At 46.8% G+C, this 23,747-nt stretch overlaps 1 protein-coding gene and 1 non-coding gene across 3 annotated transcripts in view; one reads left to right on the forward strand and one right to left on the reverse strand.

Annotated features, from left to right (window-relative positions):
- Positions 1-233: 233 nt before the first annotated feature.
- Positions 234-304, forward strand: Trnag-gcc (transfer RNA glycine (anticodon GCC)). The gene has a single exon. It is a non-coding gene; the product is annotated as a tRNA-Gly (tRNA).
- A 3,504-nt stretch (positions 305-3,808) lies between these two features.
- LOC119383873 (syntaxin-7) overlaps positions 3,809-23,747 on the reverse strand; it is a 46,324-nt gene continuing 26,385 nt past the window's right edge. Inside the window, exons 8-9 of one of the 2 annotated variants that reach the window (XM_037652151.2) lie at positions 15,970-16,052; positions 3,809-6,191 (exon numbers count right to left, since the gene is read on the reverse strand). In XM_037652151.2, coding sequence (XP_037508079.1) covers positions 6,099-6,191; positions 15,970-16,052 — 176 coding nt within the window. In that variant the 3' untranslated portion in view covers positions 3,809-6,098. Of the gene's footprint in view, positions 6,192-14,403; positions 14,455-15,969; positions 16,053-23,747 lie in introns of those variants that run through there. The other variant, XM_037652153.2, reaches the window with a different exon arrangement.

The raw sequence follows: 23,747 nt of genomic DNA on the forward strand, positions 1-23,747 counted from the left end.
TTGCTGCCCGCTTTCTGCACTCCCGAAGTAAACGATCGAATTCATGCCGCGACTGCGCAGTGCTTGAGTATCTTGAAACCCATGCTGGCAAAAGCCGAGATTTAGGACCAGGGTGCACGCATTCACGCGTGGTAGACACGCGAAGGGCAACACGCTATAAAAATTATGCAACAAATTTTGTGAGCATAGATATCAGCTTTGTATAGAATAATTTCGAGCTCCAGGGCATGTCGGCGTCGGTGGTTCAGTGGTAGAATACTCGCCTGCCACGCGGGTGGCCCGGGTTCGATTCCCGGCCGACGCATTTTTTTTTCTTTCTTTTTGACGTTTACGGTCATTAGGCAGTTTTAGAATAGCCTACGCGAAGTTAGCGTTTGCGGCCCGCTATTTCCGTCACTTAACGGGAGCCCGCAAGCGGTTAGCGTACGACGCATGCGCAGTTGCGCGAAAAGCTACCGCAAAGCTTTGCATTTAACTTTTAGTTTAGGCAGCCCTATTGTTAGCCGCGATACATATCCTACTAACAGCACTTCTGTAAACGAAATGTGGGGACAGTTCACGACATGTGTCACCCACGCGCAAGCCTCAGCCAAAACCACAGCTGTGTTTAAACTTCTAGTGCTGACATGACGTGCTGACACATCAGTATTTAGCTGTGTGCACACCATTATCAGTCTGGCAGAACGGAGGTCGTCGAGTAATTAATTATAAGGCTTCTTCACCACGTCTGCGTCAGAGTGGAAGCTGATGCTCTGGAATGAGTAGGTTTGTAAACAGGCGACACGGGAAAATAAAGGCAGCGGTATGATGTGCGCCTTAGATCGACCAGCAGTTACGAGTTTTCAAATCGGTCGGGGGGTCACGTGTCATTTTTTAGATTTCGCAGGCTTTCCTTATTAGCCAAAAAAAAAAAAGCAAGCACGCAATTAGTTCGTTGTTGAAAAGAGCGCAGTTAGATGTCATTTCAACATTCTTACATATGCTTCATTGACATTTTAATGATTAGGTGAGTATTTGTCGAGTTAGAAACATAATTGGGACTAATTAACTAAACCTCATTCACGAAAAAATTAGTAGTGGCTACTACAGTATACTGGGAACAATATGCACTAGGTGTGCTTCGCGTAACGACATCCTATTTTTTTAAATCGTGCTGCGTGACATTTGGGACACCCTGCATCTCAGTATACGCTGGAAACAAATGAGCGAAGATCGATGAGTTTGTAAACGTCCGGTAGGGAGCCGTGGTTGTTGTTGTTGCAAGATTGCTTAAGATGAATGAACCACGATTGCAGGAGTTTTCTTTTGCCCCACTTTCGTACATCAGCCAACATCGTCGCATCGTTTAGATCAAAGCTATATAGTACGTCCTGTGCAGGGGTGTGCATGGGTGCATAGGTGGCGAAATGTCTGTCATTTTGTTAATAATTGTTTCGTTAAATCGGAGTGAAGCTTTTACAATCATGAATTCACCCGTCTTTAGAAACATTTTTGTGTCTAGAGGTATCGTATGCATCCTGCACCCGAGATTTTCTAATGGAAATGGAGTGATATCTTTGTTCCCAGCCCGCGCGGCACATTATCATCTCATTGTTCTAGAGCCCCGACACAACAGCAGTCTGAAGTCTTTTACATGAGGCGACATCTTCCAGAAAGGCGTTCATGTGCAGAGACTAGCTCCCTTCCGGCAATGTTCCTGGTCAGCCCCCCACCTGGCTAAAACACTGTCTGCAAGTGCTTTCAACACGAAATTGTGCATTCCCTACTGCATGCAGTTCAATAACATTGTTTACGACAGCCTCGATGACATACAGAACATTCTTTTTCCTCACAATGCTCAAAAAGGTTGAATGGTCCCTTCAATGTACTAAACGTCTCGTCAGTAATACAGTCCTCCGTTGAAACTCTACACACCATTATAAAAAGCCAAATTTGTGTAGGCAAGGGTTGTTCTTAGCATCTCGTGTTAGTGTCACAAGTGCATTGATAGTAAGCCAAGGCTTCGCCATTCTGAAATTTGCACTGGGACTGCATTTTGTGGTAATTATAATAATATCTGGGGTTTAAAGTCCCAAAACCACAATATGATTATGAGAGACGCCTTAGTGGAGGGCTCCGGAAATTTCGATCACCTGGGGTTATTTAACGTGCACCCAAATCTAAGTACACGGGCCTCAAAACATTTTCGCCTCCATCGAAAATGCACATTTTCTGGTGCGTTCGGTCAATGCCACATTTAGGAGGAGCATTTGAGCTGCCCATCTCTCTCAAAACAATGTAATGATGGAAACACGTGTGGAAAAACATGTTCCTGATGCATCTTGTCTTTAGTATGACAAAGGCACCATCCACTTCACTAACTTGCATCAACTGTTGACTCCACACTACCACATCTACGAGCAAGTGACCGTAGAAGGAGATTGGAAGTCAGACCACTCTTTAAAACTTTTAGAAAACACAAAACCCTTAGAAACTGCTGGAAACGACTTGGATGGCGAGTACGTCGAATGCTTCCTCGTGCAAAGTATACTTACGTTTCCGAAATTTGTAAAAATATTTTGGAAAGCTTCGATTCTTTCTAAAGAGCTGCATTGGCTCGATTCTCCACACCGATTGAAACCAGTACATTTAACAGTGTTTAGCAAAATATAATTAAGGAATAGCATCAATATGGCCACCCGGAAGGTCCAAAGAAAAGAAAGCAATGATGTACAATCCCAATTTACAAAGACAATCTACATGTCCTGCAATAGATGCGTGTTTCAGCTCATAACAGAACATGACACCGTTCAAGTATGCATGGAGACTGTTCATTGTCTGTTGCATGATAAAACGAATGGATATTGTTAATTACAAGTTAACTGCAGTGACCAGCACTGAGTTGATTTGCAAAGAAAAAGGTATTAAGATGTTCCAAGGGACATCCTTCAAGAAGTTCTGTAGACCACTCATAATGTAGTATATATTACAAGAGCCACAGGATGTTTCCATAAACGCATACATCCGAATAACATATCAAAACTGCTTCCTTCAGATGTTTCACTTGTTCTTTAGCAATGCGTTTAGCTTTTCGCGCGAATCCAGAGTCAGACTTGGTGTTAAACCAAACGGAGAGTAAAACGACACCTTTACCCGAAATGAAAGCATTAAAAAGCTGGCAATACAGCCAGAAGAGCCTTTTATACCCATCAATCTTGCTTCGAGCATTTCACAATCAAGAATTCATCACGTTGCATTAGAGGTCCACCACGATGAAGTTGCTCTATTTTGAAGTTATGCAAGGTCACCACCTTGTTGCATGCATTTTAAACAAACATTCAAAGCGTTGCAACACCAGACTCCACATTGCATGAAGCCGTACAACTGCACAGAAATGTACGGCGTTTTGCTATTCTATGCGTCAACCTGCACAGGCAGAGAGTGCTGCCAAAGCTCACTGTATCATGAAGCGACGAATTCTGCACACTCTGGCAGCATCTCGCTATCGCAGCCGACAGAGGAGGCAGCTGTCGACGGAAATTACCAGAGTCTTGCCATTACCGTGTTGTGAGAGTCGAGCACCACTTCGTTTCACCGTACTTACCGTTTTTCAAGCCTCCAGATGGTTCAAATGCACAACCCACAATACCAGGGCTTTTTCAGAGCACAGTGGCTCTGATTTTAACAAATACAAGTCAAGATGGACTTCATTTCGTGTTACAGGTACCAGTGTGGTATGTATTTACTTTGAACACAAGTAGTTGTTAAAGTGTGCACACAGCAAAAAAAACAAAAACAATGCACACTAATGAGCATGTAGTGGCAAACATAAAATAACAAGTCTCTTTATTATACAGCACACAACCTATATCAAACAATATGCTCCAGTAATATATGTAATTAAAAAGAAAGAAGGATGGTAACTCTCATGTCAGCCTTTGTGAAACTATTGTGAGGGGTGTGTAACAAAGGCTTGGGTTCAATGAGAGAAAAGAAAAGACAAACACATAAGAGGCAATACTCAGCTGCAGCAAACACTTGATAGGCTTCTTGGAGGGGGCAACAGACAAGATCCACACGTCAAATGAGGTTCCGTTCACCATTACAAATACAAGTTTACACAGCGAAACCTCCTACGCCAAGCAGTGGTTATTTTTTACTCGCAACAGTTAGTGAATCTAGTCAGAAGAGAGCCTTTTTTTTTTTTAATCTTTGCACCACACACTGCAGTCAGTAGTAAAACAGCAGAAAGGCCATAGCTTTACATTTTTTTTTTCAACAGCATTCAGTGCTGCGTCCATACTGCTTTGCATATGTAAAAATAATTTAACAGACCTACGTAAGTATATAGATGCACTGGCTAACGAGTCAACATAGATGGCACACAGCCAAATTCATTCAGTGATGATTGTGTTGCTTCTTATCGCGGCTGTGATGAAACAGAGCTTCTTCCATGCTATCATGTGTATTACCCCATAATTCATGCACAATACCCATAATTACTGCAGTTTTTTAACTCTGCAAATTATGGTAAGTACAGAAACGCCTACAAATGTAATTAAGTGTGCTTCAGTCTACCTTTTAGAGCTTTGCACAATAAGTGTTGTGTTTCTAAATTACTGGTAATGTTTCATACGCTTTTTTTTTCCATTATACAGTTTTAATGCTGCAGCTTTTTGTTCACTCATATAGTTACCAATTATACAAATTCTGCCTTTTTACAATAAAAAGAATGTAACAGTTGTTTTTTGGTGTCTGCTTTCTTAAAACATGAGGTTGAGCTAGTTGGTACGGATATTTCTGATAAAAGAAGGCAGGCCTACAGACACGGACACAAGAGAGAGATCAAGACAACATAAACACTACGTTTGTGTTATTTTCCTTCTTTCACTAAGCCTTTCTTCATGTTCCCTTTGGTCCACCTGCTTTACCTGCAACTACCATGCACAGCAAAAGCCAATAACGAGAGACCAGCATGCCACCAGCTTTTACTTCTGTTTTTGGCCAGCTTTTGTCACACCAAATAAGCCAGTCACATTGTGCTAATGGCTCCAGAGTAATGACGACCAGTCTTCAGCTTGCACGTTTTGTTTAATATGGCACAATCATTTTATGTCCAGCGTACCACGTATTCTCCCATTAAGCATCACTTGGGAAACAGTGCGGCCACTGACAAGTAATGGCCACTCAAGTCCAAGCAAAACAAGCCTATAAAAATAATATTGGCTTATTGAACAGACCCAGCTTCTGGTTTGGTCAGAAGTCTCGGTGACACATCAGTGGAAAAATGCGAAGATCTTTTCAGGGAGAAACTCATGTGGACAAGTGTTGCCGAGATGCATAACAAAACGTTGGTCCCACGAAATGTGAACCAGTATGGAGCAAGACGGCTATCCACGACGAAGAACTTAGGCACACAAACGACCAATGCGTCAGAGGCTCAAAACTGCACTGACGTGGCAGGCAGGCGTAATATCTATAGCAACGCAGTGCTGGGTGAACCTGTTTTCATAGGCATCACTAAAGCTTAGCCACCACATGTGTGTTTTCTTCATCAAGCCGGCACATGCTACAATTCCTGCGAACAACTTTTCTTTGCTTGAGGTCTCAAAAAGTTAGAAGTGCTGGCAGCATGAATCTTAGTTCATTACAGCCCAACATTGGAAGTAGCTCATCCACAAACTGTGCAAAGACATTCGGTGTGATTCAAAAGCTTTGTGAGCTAAACACTGTTAATGGTAGCAGCATTCTGTGAAGTGAACAATCCGGTAAGGAACTTTTTGTTGGCTATGATCTTTGGGTTTCTTGCCGTCAACGAAAAACAAAAGCTGCTACATCACCTAACTGGATTACCACTGGTTAAGACAACCCGAGATGCTCGCAAATGCTTGAGGCGGGTAGGCGGGCCACCCAGCTGAAGTTTGTTAAGCTTTCATCTTCCTTGAACAACGGACACCACAGGTGAAACTTAACACCTCGTGGAAACAGACCTCGTGGTCTGCACCAAGAAGGCATCTGGAGGGTACGATTCGCTCCGATTACCGAAGTAACACTTGAAAAACGGCCTCGCCACGACGAACGGTGCGAGGACTAGCGAACGCCAGCCTCAGTTGGTGGGACTACTTGATAGAAAAATAGATGACCAAGGCCAGCACAGCAGCCCCTACAACCACCAGAACAAGCAGGCAGCATGTCTTTCGTCTGTACTTCCTCTGTTGGGAAAAGAAGAGAAGAATTTGTTAGTTCGGCAAAATCAACAGCATAGGAATGCACACTAAAGAAGGCCTTATGGATCAAAGGGGCTGGGGGGACGCAAATTCGGTTTTGTGATATATCATTTTGTCAAGAGCAAATGAAAGCTCATATATCTCAGTTGAGATGACAAGAAACAACCCAAAAAATTTCCATATAAAACACGAGAGTGGTACCACATGTTGTACCATACCTGTTATACTTGGTTTTTGAGAAGCTGTTTCACTGTTTGTTAAACTAAGTTGTGCACATGCCAGCTCATACCCGTGTCACACGGACACTAAAAAGTCTTTTAAGCAAGAAGACTTTTTCCAAAAAAGAGTTCCGCGCGCTGTCACACGACAGAGAGTGATCTCCTTTTCAGAAGCGGTCTTTTCTGGAAACGGCGTTCGACGAACTCTTTCATGGTGGTAAAGGAGTAGCCTCGAAACCAGTGGGCGCCAGCATTTATGAAGCGGTGAAAAAAAACGACAACTCTTTATTACGGTGTCACTTGGGCTCACCTTAAAAATAAATTTCATTTGTCCTAAGCAGCGTAAGAAAACCATTTAAACTTTATTTTTTGTGTACTCTCGTAAACAGGGCGGACGGGTTGGGGTTATGGCCACCCGCATAGACGCGAGCATGGACGCGAGCATGGACGCAAGTGAGCGCAGAAAGGCAAACGCCGGTGTGCAATCAGCCCGTCGCCGCGTCTGCCTCGTTTTCCAGAGAGAAATGGTACGCTACAAGACTTGCAGTTGTCACTTTTTCCTCCGTACGGTCATCCATGGCGAGCCAGACAAGATCGCTGACAAGGAAAACAGACGCCCACTGTTGCCACAATAATATATAAAGGCCGCCAGTTGTGCAAACGCTTCTTAACTCTTTCGTTACCACGCCTATTCAAATCGATCACCGGTGATCGACGAAAAAAGCTGCCGATTTCGATGTGTTAAAAATTTTTCCCGTGCATGCTGCAGCATCTCGCGTTTAATTCTGAGACTGCTCTTCTACAATCCGTTTAAACTTTCCCGCTCTGACGACGTTGCGATTTTTGACAGAGTTTTTCGCGAACGAATGCGCATGTGTTACTGGGAAAGGAGGCGTGGCTGCCACACTTGGGAAAAAAATGCGCTGCTCATGTTTGTGCTCCGTTATTATCAACATTTCGGTATCAAATGATTCCTAAGACGTCAATTATCAAATTGTGTCGTCAGTCTTGCGAGGTAATAAATTTTGGCTGTGATAATTACATGAAAACGACACCTGCTACTCACTAGCGAGCTTTGCTTCCGAGTTTGCGCAATATTATTCAAATACAGCTCGTTTCTGAAGGTCCGTCACATCTCTAACTTGTTGATCTGGCCTTTCTAGCCAGTTTTCAGCAGTTTTGGTTTCGTTTCTCTTTATCTACGCGAGAGGAGCGCATCGGGCGTTAGCGTCGGCGCGCGCGGCAATCTCTCGGCCGCTCCCATGGCGTCGTCAACCCGCGGGGCTGCGTCGCGGGAAAAACGTTCCGCTCGAAAGCGTGCTCAACCCGCTCACGAATTTAGTGAAGCTGAGTCGAGCTATGAGTCCGAAGACGACACCAGCTCATCTTCAAGCGCTGACAGCGACGATGCTTCGAGCCAGCCCGGTCCATCCAGCTGTGTACCGTTAAGTTTCGTTTCGGCCTTGAGCGGTCTCGTCCGTCGGAAGCGCTTATCTGCCGATCTCGGTGCACGACCTTTGAGATGTCCTGGTTATCTGCAGAATACGCACAGCGCTTGGACAGGATGTGCTGCCGCCGGCAGCCAGAAAGATTCAATTTCGACCAAGAAGGCCGCCCGGCACGTATCTCGGCCCGGCATTGACATTGCAGTTGTGAATAGTTTCATTATTTTTCAAGAACACGGTCAGCGACACCTCTCTGCCCCAGAACTTCAGAGAAACTCTAATTTTGACCAGCTATCCTTCCGGTTGGAGCTCGCTCAACAGCTTCTCGAGGTGGATGCGGATGATGTTCCACGAGTGGAGCCTCCGCCAAAAAAAAGTGCAGCACCACCCCAAAAAGATGCCGAAAAGGGAAAACTGTCCCAAGTGCTATGAGGAACGCAAAGTTGACAAAAAAAAAAACGAACGTTCTTTGTGAAACCTGTGGCGTCCACCTGTGCTTTACGAAAGCCAGAAACTGCTTCACCGCATGGCACGAGTGGTGAAGCAGTTTTCGGTCTGCAGTATTTTTGATCTGTGTGAAAAATGGCTTTATGCAGATTGTTTATTTTTCTTTTAGAATATTCCTAGATCATTTCCCTTCAAGATGTATATTTTGAATTTTGTTTGTTCGTAATATTTTTGTAGATATTGCGTTTTGTTTGTGCTGTTTTTCTCAAGTTCCTGCAAAAGTGGTAGATTTCAGATTTTTTGTAACTTTTGTAACATCTTTTTTGTTTTGAAACTTGTGTTATCTATAAAGAGCAATTCATTATGCACAATTTGGTGTGCTGCAATGTTACCTAGAGCATTATTTATACTAGCAATAAATTTCTTCCTCAGACCTTTAAAAAATGGCCATTTTCATGCGGTAACGAAAGAGTTAAGATACTACTGCGTGAACCTTTTTTTTTCAACTGGAGTTGTTAAATTTATGTCAACAAATGTGCCATACAATAAATTTGGACATCTTCTTTCGAGATACATAATTTTCTTTTCGCTATTTCTGTTTTGAAAGCGAGCGCCACTCTTTCGGTAGCGCATTCGGTAGGAACCTCTAAAAAGAGATTGTCAGTGCCGTGTGACTGCGAGGAAACGCCGCTTCATAAAAAGTCTTTCACCATAGTAAAAGACCGCTTACGTAAAAGACTTTTGCGCGCCCGTGTGACACGGGTATTAGTTACGTGCACGGCAGTCCGCTGTTCCCTTTAAAACCTCCTCATAACCAGATCATCCTTAACTGGTAAAACATTGATTTAGGGAGTGTATGTCGGCATTGACGTATATTTGTGGTCGGTGTGCGGGGCCGATTCTCGATTTGTGATCGGTGTGCGGGGCCGATTCCGGATTTGAAGTGCGCGGGAGTCGCCGTGATGGTGATAGTGAAAGAACGAAGAAGCGCGACTATGCTCGTGTTCGTGTGCGGGCTCGAGGGAATCTCTCGAGCGACGGGGACAGCTCGGCGAGCGACAGAGACGGATCGGGATCGGACATCGGGCCACGCCCTGACATCACGGGCCACGCCCTGACATCACGGGCCACGCCCTGACATCACGGTCCTGCCCTGCTGGTCCGGGCCTCGCCCCGGCTCCCACAGTCACGGGGCTCTTCCAGCCTGGGCTTCGCCCCACCTGTCCCCGGATCCTGTCCCCAGCGGAGTCCCTGGCGGCTGACTGCTGCTGTTCCTGACGAGGCGCTGTCCAAGGAGTTGCCCTGGTTCCGTTCTTGGCGCTCTTCATGACGCAGTTCCCGCCGTCACTCCAGGCGTGATTCCAGGCGACGACTGCCGTGCCAGGATGCTTCCTGGCATTTACCTGTTAGGCCGGGCTACGCCCCGGTTCTGACTCAGGGGAGCACGACGCGCCCCGCCTCTTCACCCTGACTGAGAGCGGCCGGGTCGACCACACCGACCGACGCACCAAAGCGGACCACATCGCGGTGTGAGTGGACGAACTTTAAGCTAACCCGCATAAGGCCGCGAACGCGCATAAGTATGTGTTTATGTAGTGTAGTCCCGTGCGTGTCGAATTGTACATAAAGTGGTGTCTTTTTGTCCTTGGGTGATCTCTGTGCACGTCTGGCTATAGCCTGCGCCCACATTTGGCCACAGATTCATTTGCATCATTTCACTCATGGTGTGACACTTGGCAAATGCAAATGAACTTCTAGAAACCGGTATTCATGTCATTTACCAAGCGTTTTTAGATGCGAAGCAGCTTTTGCTCGGGGCTGTGTCCGACCTTCCATCGGCGACCGTTCACTCAGGAACCATGTGTGCTGGCACGCGCTAGCGCGTTCGGGCCTGTGTAAGGGGCTGGGTAAGACGCTCTGGCCTCTCCCCTTACACTCTCGGCAATCGCGTGATGGCGTCGGGGAACGAGATTCTGCAGACGCGTGATAAACGAACGCGTTGTGTCCTAGTCAGAACACGCTGGCACGCGCTAACGCGTTCGGGCCTGTGTAAGGGGCTGGGTAAGATGTTGTCGCCTCTCCCCCTTACACTCTCTCAGCAATCACGTGATGACGTCGGGGAACGAGATTCTGCAGACGCGTGATAAACGAACGCGTTGTGTCCTAGTCAGAACACGCTGGCACGCGCTAACGCGTTCGGGCCTGTGTAAGGGGCTGGGTAAGATGTTGTCGCCTCTCCCCCTTACACTCTCTCAGCAATCACGTGACGACGTCGGGAACGAGTTTCTGTAGACGCGCGATGAACCGACGCATTGTATCCTAGTCAGAACGCGCTGGCATGTGCTAACGAGTTCGGGCCTGTGTAAGGGACTGGGTAAGACGTTGTGGCCTCTCCTCCTTACACTCTCTTAGCAATCACGTGATGACGTCGGGGAACGAGTTTCTGCAGACGCGCGATGAACCGACGCATTGTATCCTAGTCAGAACGCGCTGGCATGTGCTAACGAGTTCGGGCCTGTGTAAGGGACTGGGTAAGACGTTGTGGCCTCTCCTCCTTAAACTCTCTTAGCAATCACGTGATGACGTCGGGGAACGAGTTTCTGCAGACGCGCGATGAACCGACGCATTGTATCCTAGTCAGAACGCGCTGGCATGTGCTAACGAGTTCGGGCCTGTGTAAGGGACTGGGTAAGACGTTGTGGCCTCTCCTCCTTACACTCTCTTAGCAATCACGTGATGACGTCGGGGAACGAGTTTCTGCAGACGCGCGATGAACCAACGCATTGTATTTTAGACAGAACGCACTGGCATGCACTAACGCGTTCGGGCCTCTGTAAGGGGCTGGGTAAAACGCTGTGGCCTCTCCCCCTTAGACTCTCTCAGCAATAACGTGATGACGTCGGGGAACGAATTTCTGCAGACGCGCGATGAACCAATGCATTGTATCCTAGTCAGAACGCGCTGGCATGCGCTAACGCGTTCGGGCCTGTGTAAGGGGCTGGGTAAGACACTGTGGCCTCTCCCCCTTAGACTCTCTCAGCAATCACGTGACGACGTCGGGAACGAGTTTCTGTAGACGCGCGATGAACCGACGCATTGTATCCTAGTCAGAACGCGCTGGCATGTGCTAACGAGTTCGGGCCTGTGTAAGGGACTGGGTAAGACGTTGTGGCCTCTCCTCCTTACACTCTCTTAGCAATCACGTGACGACGTCGGGAACGAGTTTCTGTAGACGCGCGATGAACCGACGCATTGTATCCTAGTCAGAACGCGCTGGCATGTGCTAACGAGTTCGGGCCTGTGTAAGGGACTGGGTAAGACGTTGTGGCCTCTCCTCCTTACACTCTCTTAGCAATCACGTGACGACGTCGGGAACGAGTTTCTGTAGACGCGCGATGAACCGACGCATTGTATCCTAGTCAGAACGCGCTGGCATGTGCTAACGAGTTCGGGCCTGTGTAAGGGACTGGGTAAGACGTTGTGGCCTCTCCTCCTTACACTCTCTTAGCAATCACGTGACGACGTCGGGAACGAGTTTCTGTAGACGCGCGATGAACCGACGCATTGTATCCTAGTCAGAACGCGCTGGCATGTGCTAACGAGTTCGGGCCTGTGTAAGGGACTGGGTAAGACGTTGTGGCCTCTCCTCCTTACACTCTCTTAGCAATCACGTGACGACGTCGGGAACGAGTTTCTGTAGACGCGCGATGAACCGACGCATTGTATCCTAGTCAGAACGCGCTGGCATGTGCTAACGAGTTCGGGCCTGTGTAAGGGACTGGGTAAGACGTTGTGGCCTCTCCTCCTTACACTCTCTTAGCAATCACGTGACGACGTCGGGAACGAGTTTCTGTAGACGCGCGATGAACCGACGCATTGTATCCTAGTCAGAACGCGCTGGCATGTGCTAACGAGTTCGGGCCTGTGTAAGGGACTGGGTAAGACGTTGTGGCCTCTCCTCCTTACACTCTCTTAGCAATCACGTGATGACGTCGGGGAACGAGTTTCTGCAGACGCGCGATGAACCAACGCATTGTATTTTAGACAGAACGCACTGGCATGCACTAACGCGTTCGGGCCTCTGTAAGGGGCTGGGTAAAACGCTGTGGCCTCTCCCCCTTAGACTCTCTCAGCAATAACGTGATGACGTCGGGGAACGAATTTCTGCAGACGCGCGATGAACCAATGCATTGTATCCTAGTCAGAACGCGCTGGCACGCGCTAACGCGTCCGGGCTTGTGTAAGGGGCTGGGTAAGACGTTGTGGCATCTCCCCCCTTACACTCTCTCTCAGCCATCATGTGATGATGTCGGGGAACAAGATTCTGCAGACGCGCAATGAACCAACGCGTTGTATCCTAGTCAGAACGCGCTGGCACGCGCTAGCGCGTTCGGGCCTGTGTAAGGGGCTGGGTAAGACGCTCCGGCCTCTCCCCTTACACTCTCTCGGCAATCGCGTGATGGCGTCGGGGAACGAGATTCTGCAGACGCACGATGAACCCACATGCTCCCGTGTGGCGTGCTCCAACAAAAGTTCCGGACGAGTAACAGCAACAGCAACTACAGTGAACTCATGGTGTGCTCCACTTGCAAGGACACGTTAACATCGGGCGAGGTGCCCGTGATGAATGGAACTTAAGTTTACCCATGCGCTGCTTCGCATCCCCACATGGTTTCTTTTAGTAGGAGATGGGGTAATTTTTTCCCCCTCTCTGTTGACCTATTTGTTTAATGGTTGCCTTCTCGGAAATGTTTCACAACACAAATATCTAGGTCTCCTTTTCACTGAGGATTTACCTTGGTCTCATCACATCGAACCCATGTGCAACCGTGCGCTTAGAAAGTTAGGCTACCTGCAACGCACATTACGTTCACCAGCTCACAGCACACGACTCCTCACTTACAGAACTCTGGTTCGTCCAATATATGAATATGGGTCTGTCGTGTGGAACCCACACAAAATTTCTGATATCGACAAAATAGAATCTGTTCAGAAGAAAGCTGTACACTTCATTTATCGTCACTTTGACAGGTATTTTTCATCTTGTTCCAATCTTCCTATTCTTCAGCTTACCAATCTCCCTTCACGTAGTCACATTGAATGTTTGAAGTTTCTTTATACCTTAATTAACTCCTCACAATACCCCCCACTCAGCAAATACATGGCACCCGCTAGACCAACAACCACTCGAAATTACCATGAGTTGAACATATCTACTTTTATCCATTGTACGGTGGCGTTTATATATAGCTTTTTTTTTGTTCGTTCTACAGAATTGTGGAATGCTCTGTCTGGTTATGTCCTATCTTTATCACTCGTTGACTTCTTATTGTGTATTACTCATCATTGATGTTCAGCACACTTTGTTATGCTCTTATGTATTGTACTTGCCCACTCCTACGATAGACCTGCGGGGCTGCAGTATGTTGAAATAAATGCGAGGTTGAGTGTCAACATGTCAATGGGTCAAGATTTTTCTGGCGTTTCTGTCAAATTTTGCTGCTGTTGCAGAAGTGTTGATAGGCAGGCTGGTTGGTGTACAGTCATTGTGAAATTTTGGCAGTGCAAACAAGTGGGACACACACAAGCTTTTCGTTGCTGTTGATTGACGTGTACAGTAAAACCTGTCACCCCGTAAAACCATTCACCTAGAGGCTTCTGCAACATCCCCTGTTCAATTATAACTCATCGCTTGAAGCCTCAATGTTCTCCTGAACTTGAATCCTGTTTTGACTAATTTTAGTACGGTAAAGTACTGTAAAGGTTGCATTGTGATGAGCTTTGAAACAAATTGTTGCAAGTAGGCACCAAGCGTGTCCATTTCCTTATTTGTTTAACCTCACTGCCAATTCTTTTACTGCTTCTAGCTACTATGTGAGCTCACACTGTACACTGTTCTATTCGCAGCACACTTCTTTCTCGCTTTCAGAAACTACCCTCACCTTTTTTTTTCCTTTTGCTATTCTGTAATGAAACGTATGCTCCCGACAAAACTGAACCTGCCCAAACTTTTAGAAAGAACGAAAGGCAGGAAATGTTGCCTTTAACCTAAAGGCGATCACAGGATTATTATAGTTGAACACTCACAAAAGGAAGATCTTCAGCGAGCGCTTATTGGATGCTGCATCCGCTTGTCCACTAGCGACGATGAACAGCGTTGAAAGCAGCATAGTTTTCAGAAAGAACATTTACACAGTCGTGAGAGGTTTCTTTTTGCAATCTTAACATTTAATATGACACAACATAAGCTGTCTGAGCCAGACACATAAGATAATGCTTTTACAGAGACAGTCTCTGTACAACAAAGGTTTAGTATATATTCCCTGCTGAACAGCCTCTTCTAGCAACCTCCACTGAACAACTTCTCATGCCTGCTGAGTGAAACTTATTCCTGTAAAATATTTACTAATACTGTGCTTCTTTTCTCTCACCACCAAATATGGAAATTTATCAATACTTAGGTTGTCTACCTTATGCATTACATGGCCTGTCCACCTCTATTTATCGCTTTCATTGTCAACTAGAATATTCGATACTTTCACTTTCTCCTTAATCAACACTGCTTTCTTCCTATCTCACAACATGATGGTTTGATGCTACACCAACAAAATCCTATTTAGCCCTCCGAGATGCTAAGTACACAATTGTGCACACCACTTGTTTTTGCTATTTGCATCGACTAGGGGCTAAGAAAGAGCATGATACATTGAGCTTTGGATTAATGGAACCTCCTGCATACTAAATTTTTCTTCACTTAACTCTATTTTGCAGTGCACTGTTGCATACAATCACTCTGCTGAAGGCACAACCATATCTGACGAGTCATTCAACGTGCTGCTTCCCGCTAACCACACCTAAAGCATAATGTTTCTTTGTTCAGCATAGACATCACAGAAAACGAATTTGCAATTATTTCTAGCCTGAGATTTTATTCTATTTATGCAAAAATAGGGCATGAATGGCTTCAGAATAAATAGATATTTAATTACAAAATAATTAGGAATGATTACTATAACACACATAAATTAACGTATTAGGGCATTATTTTTCTTGCAATATAATATCAAGTGCCTCGAAATAACATTGCATAGATTTGACGCGTTTACAGACGGTTCATTATAGGTGGCGTCTGAAAGGGTTAATGCAGCCACTTGACAAGTGGAATGCTGAATCAAATGCAGGTTTAACACGCTGCAGTAATCACATGTAAATGAAGCTCTCGCACCCATTCTGGCTTCCTAACGTAACCTCAGGCCTCGCCTGGAATGGTACAACACCACATGCCCCTTTCGAGACACACTGAAGGTTGCCAACTTTACTGTTCCTTGATTTCAACATGCAGCATCGAAACCCATTGAATGACGCCTTGCTTTACCATTGCATTGAAGCAAGTCTCCAGTTTGAACTGCAAGAACTTTGTTCATGGTCAAGATCTTTTGTAGTTTTACAACAATGGGCACAATCTGTGCCTCAAGAATGAAGCAAGAGTCAGCACATCATTTTAAATCTCTGTCGACGTTATGCACTGCCTTGACAGGAGTTGTTTCGTAGCGCAGGATCAGGAGCGAGAGCTGCATGATGAGGGAATCCTGAGAGCGCAACACGCGAGAGTGCGGGATGGGCAAAATCGCGAAAATGTTGCCAGGAAATTACCTGATAGTTGGCTGCACTACGCAGTTGTTCCACGGCTTGTGCAGTGTTATGCTGGGTGTTCTCAATGTTGCCCTCGATGGTGTCTGCAAAAGTGACCAGCATGGTGTGAAGTGTGCAGCATAGTTGTTTCCATGAAACCCAACCACTATACTGAGCCCATTTACATTGAATTAGTCATTAAACACTACCTGAACACTGTAAAAGTACAATGACAATACTGTACTGCAAAGGGTACCTGCATATCTCTCAAGGCTAGATTCGTCTACAACATCCTTATCCTCCTTCAAATAAGAATAACAGCTACTCCTGATATAATTCCACTTCAAAGAGGAAAAAAAATTGTTCCAAAGGTGGGCTTTCCCTCATGTGACTAGAAAACTTACTAAGTGGGTGTGTCCGATAACAAACACAAGGTCCTGGTCATCATTCTAGATTTTGATGAACTTTACTTTAGGCGGAGGTCTTGGACCCAGAACAACGATTCTTAAGTTAGCTAAGTGAAAAAAGATTTTCTTTCCTAAAAAAATATATATACAAGTTTCAGCTGCAAACACACCTTTCCACAAATTTTGCAATTTCTGAACTTTGAATATGCCTAGCAAAAGCACGGTACACTTCTTGGTGACAATATTTATTCCCAACAAAGAACAAGTGAAGTACAATCTTTTGAGCATTTTATTTCCTTTTAATGTGGAAGGAAGTCTCAGGAAAAAAATCGCAATCTTGGTGAACGATCCAAAATACTTGTAATTCAGGAATTTATTTCAGTCGACAGGCTTAACTGAGGATAATGAAACTCTGTAGATATTGACTATGCTATTTGAACTTTTCTTTGAGACAATTTTCATGGCTTTTCTATGCATCAAAATTGGGCTCAAACTAGGGATGTGTGAATATTTAAAGTTTAAAATATAAATACAGTGGAACTTCGATTATACGTCCCCCGGTCCTGCGACGACCCGCGTTTTACGATGAATTGGCTTGGTCCCGGCAAAACCCCCATAAAAATAATGTATTAAACACCTCAATTGTACGACGCAATTTTACGCCAGCCCCGCCTCGTACGACGCTTCGCTGGACTGTCCGAGAAAAAAAAAAGACCTACGATGACGCGGGCTGGCACGGAACACACTGCGGCCGGGCGAAAAAAGTCGGGAAACTGAGGAACCGAGTTTGTATCCGCGCTGCCACCACAGGGCCTCTTCAAATTTTCGACACGCGGACGGCCATAGCTAGCCAGAGCCAACGTTGGCCGGAGCCAGCCGGAGCGCATTCGTTTTGTCGCATTGCACTGCGCTCTTCGTTGTCGCCTTTTTTTTTCTCTCTCTTCTTTTGGGTGGTTTTGTAGTGACCGTTGTGAGCAGATAACATGGCAGATAATTTCGAGCTCGGTTTCTAGTATGCGATAACTTTCACTAGATTTTGTGTCGTTATACCGGACGTGTTGAACGGTGATTGTTGAGCCAATGTTTGCGACAGCCGCGGGAACCGGAACTCGCCGCTGTCTAGCTACCAGAGGGCTGGGGCGTTTTAGCCGCTCGCGATTGGTCGAAGCTTGCAAATCGAATAGGCCTACTGCCGTGCTGCCATTCAGCCATTCCTTCACGTGTTTGCCTCATCGGTTGGTTGTGCTGCGCCGCAGCTGCTGTGTCCACGTGCAATATTTTCTGTGTTCGGACATTGGTGTGCGAGGAAGCTTTCGATTTCTTGGTTGCGACCGCTGCGTCTCGCAATGTCGCGGAACCGAAAACCGCTGACGCTCGGAGAAAAGCTTCGCATAATCGAGGAGGCGGAGAAGAGGAACGGAGCAACAAAGGCCAGCATTGCCCGCGACCTGAACATTCCCAAGTCGTCGCTGAAAACGATCCTCGCGAAGAAGGACAGCATCCTACTAAATGCGGCAAATATGCTGCCATGGAGAAGGCCCTCGTTGAGTGATTGCGTCAGGCCCGCAGTTCAGGAATTGCCGTAAATGGCGCAATTTTGAAGGAGAAGGCTGAGACAGTTGCATTGCGCTGCGGCATTGACGACTTTAAAGCCTCCAATGGCTGGTTCGATCGCTTTAAAAAACGCAGTGGAGTTGTGTACAGCCGCTGCTGTGGAGAGAGCGCGTCAGTCAGCTCCGACACTGTAGAAAAGTGGACTGCATTGCTGCCGGAATTGATAAGGGAATACAAGCCGTCCGACGTGTTCAACGCGGACGAAACTGGATTATTTTATAATATGCAGCCAGAACAGACATTGGCATTCAAAGGAGAGAGCTGTCACGGGGGCAAGCGAAGGAAAGAGTGTCTTACCGTATTGCTTTGCGCTAATGAAGACGGCTCTGAAAAGCTTGCTGCCCTCGTGATCGGCAAGTATGAGAAGCTGCAATGCTTCAAGAATTTGAAAAGGCTGCCGTGCCAGTACACGTTCAACCAGAAAGCCTGGATGACGGCTGCTAGGTTTTCTACATATCTGCAGCAGCTGGACTCCAAAATGGGGGCTAAGAACAGAAAGATTCTTCTTCTGCTTGACAATGCGCCATGCCATCCACCAGATATGTCGCATTTGAGAAATGTGAAAGTTGCATTTCTGTCCCCCAATTGCACTAGCCAGCTGCAGCCACTTGACGCTGACGCTGGCGTCATCAAGTGCATGAAACAGAAATATCGGAAGTTTCTGGTGCAGCGTCGGCTGGCAGGCATGGAACGCAAGCAGTTGGATAAGAAGCTTTCTGTGCTTGATGCAATGCACTAAATTGCTAGTGCATGGGACACAGTCACGCCAGAAATCATCGCCAACTCCTTCAGGCACTGCGGCTTTAATAGAAGTGGTGCTTGTTCAACCAGTGAAGCTGCAGTGCCTGTTGACGACGAACCAGAGTTCGGCAGCCTGAAGCTGCCTGGATCTTTCGCGGACTATGTTGGTGCCGACGACGACGTTGCAGTGTGCAGTGAAGTGTCGCTGGATGACATTATCGAAACTGTGCGTCCCGACACTGCGGGAACTTCCGACGAGGAAGAGATGGACGACGCTGCAGAGGCTAGCGCGTCCGTTCCGACTTACGCGGACGTGTTGTGCTACGTCGACCACATTCGGCGGTTTGCTTGCGCACGCGACGAGATTGGCGACCTGCTGCCAGATGTTGCAGCTATCGAAAGAAAGCTGATGCGTCGTGGCTGGGTAAACTCTCAGAAGAAAATCACAGATTTTTTTAAAAGGTGAGAAATAAAGGTTCGTTCACACCTCCGATAAAATGCGTGGTTGTCATTTTTTCAATTAATTTAATCTACGTTCCTCAGAGCAGCGTAGGTTTGTGCCGCGGACTTTCTTAGGCATTATGTGCCCGCTGTTGTGGGGCAACAATGACCGTCACTGGCTATATTCTCGGTTTTTCGATTATACGACGATTTTGCGCGGTCCCCTGAAAGTCGTATAATCGAAGTTCCACTGTAGAACATTTCCCTTATTCGGAGCATATTCGATTAGATAAATGCACATTTGGATGTTCTCAAATACTCGGCCATGTACCAACATGCCATTAAGGAGGCGAATATTTGGACAAATTTGAATATTCGAACAAGTTAAACTTTACAAATTCTTATTATTTAGGTGTGGAAACGTGTTTGCTGTGGAAATGTGATGGTTAATCATTTGGAGACATTTTTATAGTGCCCAGCCACAGTTTATGCCTCAGAGAGCGCCGAGAGAGGCGGGACCCAGAGGGGTTTTCATGTAAACACAGCTGGCTACGTGAGCACACAGAACTGCGTGCGTGTGACAGATATTTTCTACAACGGCTCCTGGATGCCGCCTTAATCCCCTCTGGGCAGAGGGATGTTTTAAATATGCATGACCCCCACAAAATGCATTGCTGAGGCAAGGACATCAGTCTCTGTACTCCCATGCAAGTCCCTAAAAGAGGTGTTCCCTCTTTCCTTTGCAGGGTGTCTACCGAGTTGACATTTCTAAATTCCCTGAGTGAAACAGAACTTTGTTTTATGTCAAGATGGGTAGAGACCATATCGCTCGGTGATGTCACTCTCTAAGACGCATGTTAGAAAATGAAAACGACTTAATCTCATTTGAATGGTACACAGAACAGATAAACGTCAATATAGCGAAGTTGGTAAAAGCGGCAACTCACTTCGTTAAACTGAAATTCGACCTTTCATGCAAGGCATAGTTACTGAAGGATCAATCTTAAACTGAAAATGCCACAAGAATGCTCGACTAATATGGCAACATAAAAAAACTTTTTATTTTTTGCGTGAAAAAAAACCAATTTTGTTGGGCCTGAGATGCAGCAATCACAATTAGATGTCTTGCCAGAGTGTCCCATGTAAAGACGAAACAAATGCGGGTTTAATGTGCTGTGTAATTGCGCTTGTTCTGCTGCTGCGGGTTGTTGTCAAATCCTCGCGCGTTGCCCAGAGCAATGCAACGCCTTTGCTATCATGTTGGCCAACCGAACCATTTGCTCTCCACGAACGCACAACATCGAAAACCATCCCACGTTAGAAAAAAAGAGTCACAGTTTCACCGCGAGAGCAAAATAGTAAATCCGATGGCAACAAAGAGGAATTTTATATGAATATAGGCTAGCAGCTCGCTCCTTCAGGAAACGCAGCCGCTGCACTAAGAGAAGTGCCCTATCTATGGCTCAGGGGCGGATTCAGGTACATGATGGGGGGGAGGGGGGGGGTACAAAGGCTGAAGCCAACGGTCAGCAGTGCATTTTGTGGGTCACGCATATTTACAACAGCTCAGAGGGGATTATGGCAGTGCCTAGAAAGCCTTCGTTGGAAATGTGCATAGGGAAGCCGGAAAGGTAGAGCAATGAGAGGTAGAGAGCAGGGACAAGATTCTCGTTACCCCTTTTGGACAATGGCAGGCAAAGCAACCTGACAAAGGGGGCAAACTCGACAAGCAGCCTGACAAAGGAGGTGGACGACAGGCACTGAAGGGAGGGGGCGGGGGCTAGCTTGGGGGGGGGCCATCGCCACTGCCCCCCCCCCCCGGGATCTGCCACTGCTATGGCTTCAACGGAAGTTTTGCAATTAGAGCACAACACCTACAAAGGTATGAGCCGTCTGCTGATCCCCACTAAAGATACCGCTGCGCACGCGACCACGCCCGCTGGTACAAAGTACGCACTTCCTGTCGGACTCACGCAGCCCCCCCCCCCCAACCTTCCCAACGCGCTGGCTCCTATCTCCATGTGCTCATCGCGCGAATGAGACGGTCGGCTCGTTTCATCTCTGCTTAAAGGGGCCCTGCAACACCTTTCTTAGTTATATTGGAATAGTCTCATTATTGACGTATGACTCTTCACGAGTCATATGCCGCAAAAATTTTTCGAATCCGTCAAGTCTAAGTGGTGTTACCAAATTATAGAGATCACGTTCCGCAGCTTTCTCCCTCAACTCAACACCGCGAGCGCGGGGAGAGCTAGGCAGCGAGTCGAGGGAGGGAGCGCAGACGAGCGAGGCTCCGCTTAAGAGCGCCGGCGGAAATTTTTTCTTCATTTTTTTTCTCTCTGACGTCTGGGCGCAACCACGTGGTCTGTGCCGCCACTTCCGGTCGGCTTGCGTCGTTCTCGTCGAGCGGAGTCGATCGCACTGTGTATCGCGCATGCTTGAAAACTGCGCGTCGGTTTGGTAATGTTGGATGTGCACCTCGAACGCCGTAGTGTTTTCATCGCTTTGCCAACCATGGAAGCAAACCTGCGCGCTTGTTTGGAACGAATGACAGCTGAGATCGGTTTCGGCCCATACTCCGATACACCGCCTCGTAAGACGGCACTGGCAGACGACCCCGAAGCGCCGCCATTACCAGAAGCCAGCATTGTTATCGGAGACATGCTGCACGGCTGCCTCGGTCGGTCGTGAGAACGTGCCGACGATGCAGTTCCCAGCTGACGAGGCAACACTCGAACGGCTGCCACTCTCAACGGCAACCGGCGATGGTCAAAAGCACAGAAATATTCACGTTTTCGGCACTGTGCATGGCGAAGAAAACGGAACCACGCAACTACGAGCAGACGAGCTGTCGGTGAGACCAGAAGTGCTAATATTAATGTTTGTTCGGTGTTTTTAACGCGATAACAGAATATAAACATACATATTATCTACTTATTGAACTCAATATTAACAACGAAAGTAATAATGAGGGTGTTATGGTGATTATAACATCAGCCAATGGTGGAACTGCCGACAATCGCGTCATATTTTGCGGACTAATACATCATTTGTCGAGAGAAGAGGAAGCGATTTTCAGCTGACTTTGAGAATTTATTGTAAATTCCGGGCCGTACGCATCGCTATAATATTTGGCTTGCGTGTTCTCGGGAGCCTCGACTACCGATCGGCAGCGCTTTCTGAGCATGCTCGAAAAGTGTTGCAGGGCCCCTCTAAGCCCCGTTCGTCGGCAGCGCTCGTGCACTTTCACTCGCACATGGAGCATACGACGCGCGAGGTGATGTAATCGCGATTTGGACTTGAGAAGGAAGATCATGGCGAAGGCGAAAAATTCGCGGAGTGTATATAATTGCTATCGCAAAAAAAAGCAATATAGCTGCGGGCTAAGATCGCATGAAAGCACGGCAACAGCCTGAAGACGGCACATCCGATTACGGTGGAAATGTTAGTGTTTTCCAACATCGCGCGCCGAATCGAGCATATGGGACCCGTGCCGGTTTCGCGAATTTCGGTCGCTGCTATGCCATGGCTCTGAAAAGTTTTGTAATTCGGCTTTGTAGCAAACATCCACGTGGTGTGGCTGGTAATTGAGAGCTGCAGCCCCCAAAAATTTCAGTCGACTGCCTAAAACTTGTTTCAGCAGTGGCCTCATCGGGGAAAAAAAGAAAGAAAAAAGCTTTCACTTGCTGTGAATGGGCCCGTTTGTTACGCTAGCTCTCGCCTGGAAATTTATTCTATTCTTCACGGAGTCCTAAATAGCATCTTTGAAGCTTGGGATCAAAGCGAGTGAGCTCTCCGATAACAGCCAACAAGCGTCTTTTTTCTCGGCGATCGGGATGGCTTGCCAGATACGAGCCTTCTCGAAGACATCCGCTTCCTGCACGATCGCGATCGCTTGCAAGATAACTCAAGCTTGTTACATCTACTGCTACCGCTCCTACAACTAATCATGCTTGTTACTTGACACGCGGCGATCACAAAAACACCATATCGGGCACTAACGCACAGCACGCGCGAGAAAGATTACAGAACTACACCGCATACTCACAGAACACCCTGACAACATTGCGCGACACGATGTGTCGTGGTTCGCGGTTCCCGCATGCCACGCATTAGCCGGATTCTCTCCCACTTCACCGCTCCGAAGGCGATGACTGCATCGAGGTGCGCCACTTCCCCGCAGCCGCAGCGGCCGTTTGATTTGAAAAATGCGTTCACAAAATATCGAGCAAGCGCTACCGCGACTTTCGTCGCCTTTCAATAAAGTTACTGTGGATTTTCCCTGATGGGAGCACAATTTCCCTGAGTTTTCCCTGAGAATTTCCAGACTACCCAAAATCCCTGAGAATTCCCGGTTTTCCCGGTCGGTAGACACCCTGCTTTGAAAAAAGGTCTGCTAAACGCATGGTCGGCAAAAAGTGTGGAGCTCACTCAGACTCACTCATGAAATATATTTTGCCTTTAGGGCTCACTCAGACTCACCAAAATTTTCCTCATCCGGACTCACTCGTATTCAGATTCATGAAAATATTACTCACTCGTACTCACTCGGTCTCGGAATCACGAAAATATTACTCAGTTTGACTCACTCAGACT

The sequence above is a fragment of the Rhipicephalus sanguineus genome, chromosome 2 (genome assembly GCF_013339695.2).
Source record: "Rhipicephalus sanguineus isolate Rsan-2018 chromosome 2, BIME_Rsan_1.4, whole genome shotgun sequence".
Classification (NCBI taxonomy): Eukaryota; Metazoa; Arthropoda; class Arachnida; order Ixodida; family Ixodidae; genus Rhipicephalus; species Rhipicephalus sanguineus.